The 12087-nt window shown below is 42.7% G+C and overlaps 2 protein-coding genes across 28 annotated transcripts; one reads left to right on the top strand and one right to left on the bottom strand.

Annotated features, from left to right (window-relative positions):
- Positions 1–6315: 6315 nt before the first annotated feature.
- LOC129544385 (uncharacterized) lies at positions 6316–7083 on the bottom strand. Of its 14 annotated transcripts, none has more exons than XM_088828555.1 (4): positions 7022–7083; positions 6785–6955; positions 6642–6718; positions 6316–6515 (listed from the first exon to the last, which is right to left on the bottom strand). In XM_088828555.1, exons 1-4 carry the CDS (start codon positions 7081–7083, stop codon positions 6316–6318), a joined length of 510 nt encoding a protein of 169 aa, XP_088684681.1. The 14 variants fall into 14 exon arrangements, with proteins under 14 accessions (XP_088684681.1, XP_088684682.1, XP_088684679.1 ...); XM_088828556.1 differs by having other exon boundaries at positions 7037–7083; XM_088828553.1 differs by having other exon boundaries at positions 6785–7083.
- Positions 7084–10787: 3704 nt separating this feature from the next.
- On the top strand, positions 10788–11807 carry LOC129544384 (uncharacterized). Of its 14 annotated transcripts, XM_088828540.1 has the most exons (4): positions 10788–11215; positions 11282–11437; positions 11531–11636; positions 11724–11807. In XM_088828540.1, the coding sequence occupies exons 1-4, from the start codon at positions 10788–10790 to the stop codon at positions 11805–11807; spliced, it is 774 nt and encodes a 257-aa protein (XP_088684666.1). The 14 variants fall into 14 exon arrangements, with proteins under 14 accessions (XP_088684666.1, XP_088684671.1, XP_088684672.1 ...); XM_088828545.1 differs by having other exon boundaries at positions 10788–10809; positions 11191–11467; positions 11570–11807; XM_088828546.1 differs by having other exon boundaries at positions 10788–10834; positions 11339–11467; positions 11570–11807.
- Positions 11808–12087: the final 280 nt, after the last annotated feature.

Genomic DNA, 12087 nt, shown 5'->3' with positions numbered 1-12087 from the left:
ATGACTCAAGAAAGTAGCATTGAAACCTATACGTTACCATATATGAAGTGAGCGTGTGTATATGTGTGTGTGTGTGTGTGTGTGTTAGTCACTTGGCCATGTCTGACTCTTTGAGACCCCATGAACTGTAGCCCACCAGGCTCTTCTGTTTATGGAATTCTCCAGGCAAGAACACTGGAGTCATTCACTTTTCAGGGGAATCTCCCTACCCAGGGTTTGAACCCAGGTCTCCTGCATTGCAGGCAGATTCTTTACCATCTGAACCACCAGGGAAGCCCATAAAGTGGATAGCCAGTGGAAATTTGTAGTATGATGCAAAACCAAAAGCTGGTGCTTTGTGATGACCTAGAGGGGTGGGATGGAGGAGGTGGGAAGGTGGTTTAGGAGGAGGGGATATAAGTGTAGCCACACATTCTGGGAAACAAGTTCACTCAGAAGGACAATGCAGATAGTGGAGTGAAGTTTATTACACTGGCGGGCCCAAGGTAGAGTCCCCTGTTAGCCAAGGGCCCCGACCAGTTTTTATGAAAACCATACATACCCTAAGTGTACGTGCCCAAACCCACCTCCCCAAATTCCTTGAAACTAGTCTGAACAAAGGAAAAGAAAGACACAATTAAAGTTAACCTGTGATTCATATGTCTTAAGCCTAGGTAGTTAACAGTGGACAATTATCAATAGGCCTGTGGTCATACCCCAATAAGCATAATAGAATTTATGATTCTATTTGGTTACACAGATAATTAGGGTATTCTTTTAGGTGACGGAGAGTCTAGGTATGAGCCCTCGGTCTCTTCCATTCAGGGGGTCTGGTTTTCCAGTTGGTATCTCGTTTCTATAGATACTGGGCATATAGCTCAAAGTCCACCATCTGGTCCAAGATGGAGTCCTACTTTCAAGATGGAGCCTGTTCTATTTCCTCCTTCATTTATATACCTATGGCTGATTAATGTTGATGTATGGTGGAAACCATTGCAATATTGTAATTATCCTCTAATTAAAAATAATATTTAAAATAATTGCCAGCTCAATTCCATTTGATTCCTACAAAATCAAATTGATCATAATACATGAGCATTCAATATCTTAAATTTCATCAACTGTTAACTTCAGTAGAAGCTTCTAAGCCAAATGGAGAATTTTGCCTATGACAGATAATACTTCTGCTGTGCAAGGGTAGTGGAAAGAGAAAATACAGTGAACAGTGAGTCAGTACACATGTCCATTACATATATATATATATATTTTTTTTTTTTTTTTTTTTTGGAGAAAATGTGCCCTGAGGAAATGATGCTCTTTGCCTATTTGCATGTAGTAAAAGGACTGACTGATTGGACTGAGCCAAGGGAGGAGCAAGAGTGGAAAGTAAAGGGATTTGGAGAATTATTTAGATGGAGGAAGGTGTGAGGGCAGAAAGTGTTTCCCGCTTGTGTCCCACATCAATGACCTCCAGAGTGTTCACCACAGAGGAGACACTGGACAGCTACAAGTTTGGGATATCTTATCCCATCTCTTTAGGTTCATTAATACTTATACAAGAGAGCATGAACGGAGTATCCATGGTGGCAGGGATGGAAGATTTGTGTGGACCAACAGCACAAGCTTGCTCTGACCATGGCTGGCCCTGCTGTATATGTTGCTAGTCAGAAACAGAGAATAATATCCCTTGGGAAACCTAGCCATCTAACTTGAAGGCAAGTTAGTTTTCCTCTTAGATTACATGTGCGTGGAAAAGGCAGCAATTCTTCTTTACTGAGATTGCATGTTACAAACATGGATTTGTTGTCCCTATCAGCAGTACTATCCACCAGCTTATAGTAATATTGTCATAGGATTCTGAATGGTAAAACTTTGGACCCACAGACCCACTTGTTGATGAACAAGATCAACAAGAGGCAAATGAACATGGGATCTACTTGTTCTACCATAAATCACATGACAGAGATGGCTGACCCATGGAAAATTAGAATCGTCTTGTTCAGTTCAGTTCAGTCACTCAGTCATGTCTGACTATTTGCGATCCCATGGACTGCAGCACACCAGGCTTCCCTGTCCATCACCAACTCCTGGAGCTTACTCAAACTCATATCCATTGAGTTGGTGATGCCATCCAACCATCTCATCCTCTGTCATCCCCTTCTCCTGCCTTCAATCTTTCCCAGCTTCAGGGTCTTTTCAAATGAGTCAGTTCTTCGCATCAAAGTGGACAAAGTATTGGAGTTTCATTTTCAGTATCAGTTCTTTCAATGAATAGTCAGGACTGATTTCCTTTAGGATGGATTGGTTGGATCTCCTTGCAGTCCAAGGGACTCTAAAGAGTCTTCTCCAACACCACAGTTCAAAAGCATCAGTTCTTCGGCACTCAGTTTTCTTTATAGTCAAACTCTCACATCCATCCATGACTACTGGAAAAACCATAGCTTTGACTAGATGGGCCTTTGTTGGCAAAGTAATTCTCTGCTTTTTAGTATACTGTCTAGGTCGGTCATAACTTTTCTTTCAAGGAGCAAGCGTCTTTCAATTTCATGGCTGCAGTCAACATCTGCAGTGATTTTGGAGCCCCCCAAAATAGTCTCTCAATCTTTTCATTGTTTTCCCATCTATTTGCCATGAAGTGATGGGACCGGATGCCATGATCTTAGTTTTCTGAATGTTGAGTTTTAAGCCAAGAGTATTAAGCCTCTTTCAGTTTCATCAAGAGATGGCTGGCCCATGGAAAATTAGAATGGTCTTGTAGATGTGTAGCAAAGAACCAACTTAGAGGTGACAATGAGAGGGTAACAGGCAGGAAGGCCAGGGGCCTCCAAACGGAGGAAATAGGCTGCAAGTGTCAGACACTTCTATCTCTCTTGAGCGGCAGGAGGACACAAATTAGAGATATGTTTTTCCTTCTCTGTACGAATTTAAAAGGAGGTTTCTCTTAAAATACTGTGTTGCCATAATGACACCTGGTTTCACCGAAAGTTAACTATTCTCAAACCTTGAGTTAACCAATGCATTTTTCTTATGGAAATGTTTGTCTTAAGCTATGTTAATGTACTATGCATTTACCCCAGACTCTGTCTTCAAATCCGTTCTGCCTAATGGCTCAGAACCTACTTGACAAACCAGTATGTTATACTCAGATATTGTTCCCCTAATCTATATAAACGAAAATATTTGTATGGTAATCTGCCCTTCTACAAGATTCAAGTCAATCGTTTTATGGCCTGGGCTGAATCATCTGGTGCCAAGATTATCCCAAAACGCATCTTATGGATGAGGGGCCTGTTGCCATTCTGAGTTTTAAGACATTCCTTTCTTTCATTAACAGACTGCTAGTGATATCCAGCTGAAGACTAGCAGGGGGGTACTCTTTCTGTTCCCTTCTGATGCCTAAGTCAGAAGCTTTCTCTATCTCCTTTATACTTTAATAAAACCTTATTACACAAAAGCTCTCAGCGATCAAGCCTCGTCTCTGGCCCCAGATTGAATTCTTCCGCTCCGGAGGCCAAGAATCCCGGCTTTTTTTTCATTCAGCAACAACTTTTCAACAGCACATGAGATCGATATGGTGTTTCTGAATATGGTACATACTTCGGCCTAATGGCCACTATGTGTTTCGCATATAGGTTCAGTTCAGTTCAGTTCAGTCGCTCAGTCGTGTCCGACTCTCTGCGACCCCATGAATCACAGCACGCCAGGCCTCCCTGTCCATCACCAACTCCCGGAGTTCACCCAAACTCATGTCCATAGAGTTGGTGATGCCATCCAGCCATCTCATTCTCTGTCGTCCCCCTCTCCTCCCACCCCCAACCCCTCCCAGCATCAGAGTCTTTTCCAGTGAGTCAACTCGTCGCATGAGGTGGTCAAAGTATTGGAGTTTCAGCTTTAGCATCAGTCCTTCCAATGAAGACCCAGGATTGATCTCCTTTAGAATGGACTGGTTGGATCTCCTTGCAGTATAAGGGACTCTCAAGAGTCTTCTCCAACACCACAGTTCAAAAGCATCGATTCTTCGGCGATCAGCTTTCTTCACAGTCCAACTCTCACATCCATACATGACCACGGGAAAAACCATTGCCTTGACTAGACGGACCTTGGTTGGCAAAGTAATATCTCTGCTTTTTAATATACTATCAAGGTTGGTCATAACTTTCCTTCCAAGGAGTAAGCGTCTTTTAATTTCATGGCTGCAATCAGCATCTGCAGTGATTTTGGAGCCCCCCAAAATAAAATCTGACACTGTCTCCACTGTTTTTCCATCTATTTCCCATGAAGTGATGGGACCAGATGCCATGATCTTTGTTTTCTGAATGTTGAGCTTCAAGCCAACATTTTCACTCTCCTCTTTCACTTTCATCAAGAGGCTTTTGAGTTCCTCTTCACTTTCTGCCATAAGGGTGGTGTCATCTGCATATCTGAGGTTATTGATATTTCTCCCGGCAATCTTGATTCCAGCTTGTGCTTCTTTCCACCCAGTGTTCCTCATGATGTGCTCTGTATATAAGTTAAATAAGCAGGGTGACAATATACAGCCTTGACGTACTCCTTTTCCTATTTGGAACCAGTCTGTTGTTCCATGTACAGTTCTGACTGTTGCTTCCTGACCTGCATGCAGGTTTCTCAAGAGGCAGGTCAGGTGGTCTGGTATTCCCATCTCTTTCAGAATGTTCCACAGTTTATTGTGATCCACAGAGTCAAAGGCTTTGGCATAGTCAATGAAGCAGAAATAGATGGTTTTCTGGAACTCTCTCACTTTCTCCATGATCTAGCAGATGTTGGCAATTTGATCTCTGGTGCCTCTGCCTCTTCTAAAACCTGCTTGAACATCTGGGAGTTCACGGTTTACATACTGCTGAAGCCTGACTTGGAGAATTTTGAGCATGACTTTACTAGCGTGTGAGATGAGTGCAATTGTGCGGTAGTTTGCGCATTCTTTGGCATTGCCTTTCTTTGGGATTGGAATGAAGACTGATCTTTTCCAGTTGTGGCCACTGCTGAGTTTTCCAAATTTGCTGGCATATTGAGTGCAGCACTTTCACAGCATTATCTTTCAAGATTTGAAATAGCTCAACTGGAATTCCATCACCTCCACTATCTTTGTTTGTAGTGATGCTTTCTAAGGCCCACTTGACTTCACATTCCAAGATGTCTGGCTCTAGGTCAGTGATCACGTTATCGTGACTATCTTGGTCGTGAAGATCTTTTAGGTAGTACCATGTATATCCACAAAGGTAGCATACATGGTTTCAGAAAGTGAAGTAGCATTGAACCTTCTCACTTTAACTCAGGGTGACATATATGGGAATCTGTTCTTCCCCTCCCCATGGAGCTACACTCTCCTAGATTGAAGGTTTTAATACTATAAAAGTCACATTTTTTAGGGAATATAGTCTATGTTTAAACTGTCACCTGGTCATTTTGGACTCCTCATCTAGATAGACCATTGGGCAGAGAGAGGAGTTACTAATTGCTGAGGGATAATTATCATGAAAAGATAGAGGGCAGGGAGAAGTAGTCTGAGCATAATTCCCTTGGAGTGTGTCCAGGTGTGTCCAGGCCCAGCAATAGATAACCACATGAACAGTGACAGCAACTATAGCTTGCCAAGGACATAGTCACTGAGGTTCAGACATCTATTACTACTTCCTTGGGATGTAAATGTAAGTGCCCTTGAGCAGGAACAGAAGACTTCATCCTGGATGAGTCTATTTATTATTAGTAAATCACACTACACAATGAAATGGGTTTTTAATAATGACGTAATAATTAGGAAGGGGGCTAATATGATGCTCATAATGGATAAGGCATATAATATATAAATTTCTATATCAGGAATGTAGTGCAATAAATCAAACACATATAGAAGAATTGTGGTACACCATTTATTGAGAAACATACAGGTAAAACTCAAAGTGATCATAAAAGGAGAAAGCAAGAACTACAAGGATAGCACAAGAGGAAATATAATTATAAAGATTATGATAGGCTGCAGAAACCTATAGAAACATTCTGAGATCTTGTTTTCTTAAGTTACTCAGAAGAACTAGATGGTCAATCCTATTTTCAGAGTCAAAACCAAGACATACTTCCTTATCACAGATGCAGGAAGTTGGCACATGGTCCTCCTACACCAGAGGAAGACAATTGGAGGAAGCCCCCTGCACTCCATCAAGCTAATTCACACTCTTAAGCAAGGAAATGAGTAACTGAAATTCTGGTAGAGCATGCCAGTTGTCAGCAAAGTCTAGGAAGTGATTTTGTTTTGTCCCAAGGTAGCAAGTCAATTAATAGAAGGTGTTGTATAGGGACAGTGGATCCTTGGCAAGGTGATCAGCAGCAGGAAGGCTGGCAGCAGCTGGACACACAGCTAGGGCGGCAGCAGGTGGTCCTACAGCAGGTGGTCTGACAGCAGACAGGGCTGCTGCAAGGCTGGCAGCAGCTGGATCCACATTCCTGGGCTTGGCATCCAAGCAGGCAGCAGCACGTGGGGTGATAGCAGGTTCTATGGCAGTACACGGGTGCACAGGAGGCTGGCTGACAGCAAGGCTGACAGCACCTGGACCCAGAGCAGGTGGGCTGGCAGCAGGTGGTCACACAGGTAGGCTTGAGGCAGGTGGTCCTGCAGCAGGTGGTCTGACAGCAGGCAGGACGACAGCAAGGCTGGCAGCAGCTGGACCCACCACAGGTGGGCTGACAGCAGGTGGTCACACAGGTAGGTTTGCAGCAGGTGGTCCTACAGCAGGTGTTTTCACTAGTCTGATAGCAAGTTGGGGGGCAGCAAGGCCGACAGCAGCTGGGCTCACAGCAGGTGGGCTGGCAGCAGGTGGTCACACAAGTAGGCTTGAGGCAGGTGGTCCTGCAGCAGGTGGTCTGACAGCAGGCAGGGCGACAGCAAGGCTGGCAGCAGCTGGACCCACCGCAGGTGGGCTGACAGCAGGTGGTCACACAGGTAGGTTTGCGGCAGGTGGTCCTACAGCAGGTGTTTTCACTAGTCTGATAGCAAGTTGGGGGGCAGCAAGGCCGACAGCAGCTGGGCTCACAGCAGGTGGGCTGGCAGCAGGTGGGCTGACAGCACGGGGAGCAGCATGAGTGAGTCATTTTGTCAGTGGTGGAGTGTGGACTCCTGTTCAGAAGTGAGTTTCTCAGATTCTGATGACTGCTTCTGTTCTGGGGCTTTTTATACACTGGACCCCCAATGTTAGGACCAATAAGCAAGACTTTCCTTGTTGTGTATGTTGTTTTTGTAGTCAATGGGAAATTATCCAAGAGGAAATGATTTCTTTAGTGTTTTGAGGCCTCTGTAAATTAGTGTTTGATCTTCTTTTTTAATTAGGACTAGTACTTAAGAACATATTCCAGAAGTGAAAAAGAATAAGGATTCATCTCAGCAGCATCTCTGGTCATGTGATGTCATCAGGTCATGGGACAGTTCTTCCTGCCTTGGTCAGGGTCAGAACAGTCATCTTTTCTTTGTTTCTTTGACTATACTTAGGTTGAGACTTGCTGGATGCTGATGCATTCTGTGATGAGTGAAGCCTGCTAAAGTCCAAGTCTGATCTCAGACAAAGTCTGAGAATCAAGACGATCACATGTATCTGTATACATGTCTTTCAAATCAGTAGTGACAGACCTAAAATGTTTCCCAGCTTTATTTGGTACATTTAGGTAGAAGATGTTGGCACATTGCTCTTCACTAGCAATTCAGCACCAAAGCTGGAATAGAGGCAAAAGCTGTACCCTGTTTTCAGACAACATAAATTCATTAATGTCCCATAACTATTTTTAGTTGGATCAATCACCTTTGGTGAGACATCACAACTTGCACATACTTTCTTTTATAATTTGTGACAAATAGGTAGATAGGATGATAAATTTATAGATTTATATATTTCAATAAATGTGAAATGTATCAGCCATAATTTCTTATGTTTCTTAATTTCTTATGAGTTTTTTCTGCCCTATTTTCTCTCTTTTAGGTACATATGTAAGAGTGTAATTGCCATGTCATAGGGAAAGCCTATAGTCAACAGTGGTAAAAACAATGAAAGTGTTTCAATATTTCACTATAGTAGTGTCATGTACTCTCCTGATATGAGACTTCTGAATTCTACTGGTATGAATCTATCCTTGTTCGTTTGTTTTAAATTGAGCTTTAATTGACATGGCGTTATATTGTTTATAGGTGTTCAACATAATACTTTGATATTCATAGATGTTGCAAAGTTATCACTGCAGTGAGTCTAGTTAACGTTAACATCTGTCACAATTGATAGTTACAAAGTCTTTTTTCTTGCATGAGAGCTTTTAAAATCTACTTTTCTAGCAACTTTCAAAGATTTCAATATTACTAACTATGATTATGCTGTACATTACATTCCCCATGCATTTATTTTATAATTGAAAGCCTGTACCTTGTGATCCCATTTACCTATTTCACCCACCCCACCTCCCACCCCTGGCTACCATTGATCTGTTCTATCTATGAGCTCAGTTTTAGAAAAAAATTTTTAAGGTTCCATATATAAGTGAGATCACATGGTATTTGTCTAACTTATTTCATTTAGCTTAATGTCCTCAAGGTCCATTCACATTGTCATAAAAGGGAAGATATCCCTCTATTCATCATTGAATAACATTTCATTATATAATATGTTCCACTTTTTCTTTATCCATTCATCCATTGGCAGACACTTTAGTTGTTTCCATGTTTTGGCTAGTGTAAACAATGCTATAATGAACATGTGGCTGCATAAATCTTTTTGAGTCAGTGTTTTTGTTTTCTTCAGAGAAATGCCAAGAAGTAGAATATTTAGATCATATTCTATTCTCCCCATGTCCTATTTTTAATTTTTGAGGAATCTCCATAATGTTTTTCATAGTGTCTGCACCAATTCACATTTCAACTAACAGGGAAAGGGGTTCCCTTTTTTCATATTCTCGTTAAAACTTTGTATGTCTTGACTTTTTTATGATAGCCATGCTAAAACTGGTATGAACTGATATCTCATTGTGGTTTTGATTTGTATTCCTGTTGGTTAGTGATATTAAACACATTTTCATGTATCTGATGCCCATTTGCATGTCTTCTTTGGAAATGTATCTCCTTAGAACCCGTGCCCATTTTAAATGAGGTTGTTTCATTTTTGCTATTGAGTTATGTGAGTTATGAGTCATGTGAGTTATTGAGTTATGCGTTTTGAATATCAAACCTTTATGAAATATGATTTGAAAATGTCTTTTCTCAATTCAAAAGGTTTCCTCTTCATTTTGTTGGTAGCTTCCTTTTCTAGGCATATACTATTTAATTAGTCTCACTTTTAGATCTGTTGCCTTTACTTTTGGTGTCAAATCCAAAAAGTCAACACTAAGACCAATGTCAAGGAGCTTACTATCTATTTTCTCTTCCAGGAGTTTTATAATCTCAGGTCTTAAGTTCAAACCTTTAATCCATTTTGAGTTAATTTTTGTGGATGGTGTATGAGAGGAGTCCAGTTTCATTCTTTCACATATGGCTGCCCAGTTTTCCTACCCCTATTTATTTAAAAGATTGCAATTTCCTTATTGCATTAATATATTCTTGGCTCTTTGTAATAAATTAGTAGGCCATATAATGTGTGGGCTTATTTCTGGCCTCTTTATTCTATCCCATTGATCTAGGTGCCGTTTTTATCCAATCCATCTGTTTTGTTTAATATAGTTTTGTAATACTGCTTGGAATCAATGAAAAGGATGCTTCCAGCTTTGTTTTTCTTTTTCAATATTGCATTGGCTATTTTGTGGTTCCATACAAATTTTAAATTTTTTCCTTTTTTCTGCCATTGGAATTACATTGCCGTTTTATCCTTTCCACTGCTGTTGATTATATGTTTTCCCATTACATGGCAATTATACGCTAACATATATATATATATCTAAAAGAGAGAAAATGGGGACTAAAAGCTTTAAGAAATTGTAGCTGACATTCCACATTTGTCGGAATACGTAAACTTACAGATTCAAACATACCTTAGTTATTCTCCTATCTAACCTGTTTGTCACAAATTATAGAAGAAAGTATATGCAAGTTGGGATGTCTCACCAGAGATCATTAATCTAACCAGAAAATAGCAATGAAACAGTAAGGAAGGGATGCTGTTCGAAAATAGGATTCAGCTTTTGCCTCTATTCCAGTTTTGGTGCTCATTTTCATTTGAAAAACAACGTGCCAACCATTCTCTACTCAAATGACCCTGATAAAACTGGGAAACTTTTCAAACTAATTGCCAAATATAGATATATATATATAAATACATGTGGAAGTCTTAACTCTGACTTTGTCAGAGATCAGGCTTGAACTCAAGCAGGCTTCATTCATCACAGAATACATCAGTATCCTGACCCTTTCGAGGTACGTCCCAAACTAAGTAGAGCCAAAGGAGCAAAGCTGAGAAGGGAGAACAGTTCTGACCTTCACAGAGCCAGCAGGAACTACTGCATGCCCAGATGATGTCACATGACCAGAAATGCTGCTGGTGATCATTCCTGACTTCTTCATTTCTAGGAAAGATTCTTAAGTACTAGACCCAATTAAGGAAAAGATCAAACACTAATTTACAGAGGCCTCTCTATAAAACACTAAGAAAGCAACTTCCTCCATGACAATTACCCTAAACTACAGCAATAGCATAAAGAACAACCAGGAAAGTCCTGCTTATTGGTTCCAACATTGGGGGTCCAGGGTATAAAAAGCCCCAGAGCAGGAGGAGTCATCAGAATCTGAGAAACTCACTTCTGAACAGGAGTCCATCCTCATCACAGACACAATGACCCACTCGTGCTGCTCCCCGTGCTGTCAGCCCACCTGCTGTCAGCCCATTTGCTGCAGGACCACTTGTTGTGAGTCCAGCTGCTGCAAGCCCTGCTGCCCCCCAACTTGCTGTCAAACCACCTGCTGCAGGACCACCTGCTGCAGACCTACTTGTGTGACCACCTGCTGCCAGCCCACCTGTTGCAGCAAACCCTGTTGTCAGCCCACCTGTTGTCAGCCCTCCTGCCCCCTAACTTGCTATCAAACTAGTGAAACCACCTGCTGTAGGACCACCTGCCGCAAGCCTACTTGTGTGACCACCTGCTGTCAGCCCACCTGCTGTGGGTCCAGCTGCTGCCAGCCTTGCTGCCGCCCTGCCTGCTGTCAGACCACCTGCTGCAAACCTACTTGTGTGACCACCTGCTGCCAGCCCACCTGCTGTGAGTCCAACTGCTGTCGGCCTTGCTGCCCCCCAATTTGCTATCAGACTAGTGAAAACACCTGCTGTAGGACCACCTGCCGCAAGCCTACTTGTGTGACCACCTGCTGCCAGCCCACCTGCGGTGGGTCTAGCTGCTGCCAGCCTTGCTGTCGCCCTGCCTGTTGTGAGACCACCTGCTGCAGGACCACCTGCCTCAAGCCTACTTGTGTGACCACCTGCTGCCAGCCCACCTGCTGTGAGCCCAGCTGCTGCCAGCCCTCCTGCCCCCAAACTTGCTGTCAAATCACTGAAACCACCTGCTGCAAACCTACTTGTGTGACCAGCTGCTGTCAGCCCACCTGCTGTGGGTCCAGCAGCTACGGACAAACCTGCAGTGGGTCCAGGTGCTGTCAGCCTTGCTGTCAGCCAGCCTCCTGTGCACCCGTGTACTGCCATAGAACCTGCTACCACCCCACATGCTTCTGTCTGCCTGGGTGCCAAGCCCAGGAATGTGGATCCAGCTGCTGCCAGCCTTGCAGCCGCCCTGTCTGCTGTCAGACCACCTGCTGTCGCCCTAGCTGTGAGTCCAGCTGCTGCCAGCCTTCCTGTTGCTGATCGCCTCACCAAAGAACCCCTGTCCCCTAGCAATACTTTATAGTAACCGACTTGCTACTTGGGGACAAAAAGTTACTTCTTAGACTTTGCTGACAACTGGTATGCTCTACCAGAATTTGTTACCCATCTGCCTCTTTAAAAGCTTATAAATCAGCTTGATAGAGTGCAGAGGGTTTCCCCGAATTGTCTTTCTCTGGTGTAGGAGGATCATGTGCCAGGCATCTTTGATAAGGAATTATGTCTTGGTTTTGACTCTGAAAATAGGATTGACCATGTTGTA

This window comes from Moschus berezovskii, chromosome 20 (genome assembly GCF_049115385.1).
Source record: "Moschus berezovskii isolate FMDL1 chromosome 20, NW_MosBer_1.0, whole genome shotgun sequence".
Classification (NCBI taxonomy): domain Eukaryota; kingdom Metazoa; phylum Chordata; class Mammalia; order Artiodactyla; family Moschidae; genus Moschus; species Moschus berezovskii.
The sequence above is the reverse complement of the archived record's forward strand: the minus strand, read 5'-3'. Positions and strand labels throughout refer to the sequence as shown.

What these genes read in the sequence shown, in the direction of transcription:
- LOC129544385 (XM_055407823.2), bottom strand. Translation starts at nt 7,083, where the DNA reads ATGACTCACTCATGCTGCTCCCCGTGCTGTCAGCCCACCTGCTGCCAG.
- LOC129544384 (XM_088828533.1), top strand. Translation starts at nt 10,788, where the DNA reads ATGACCCACTCGTGCTGCTCCCCGTGCTGTCAGCCCACCTGCTGTCAG. An exon ending in TGCCAGCCCACCTGCTGTGA is followed by an intron (nt 11,216 to 11,281) that starts GTCCAACTGCTG and finishes CACCTGCTGTAG; the next exon opens with GACCACCTGCCGCAAGCCTA.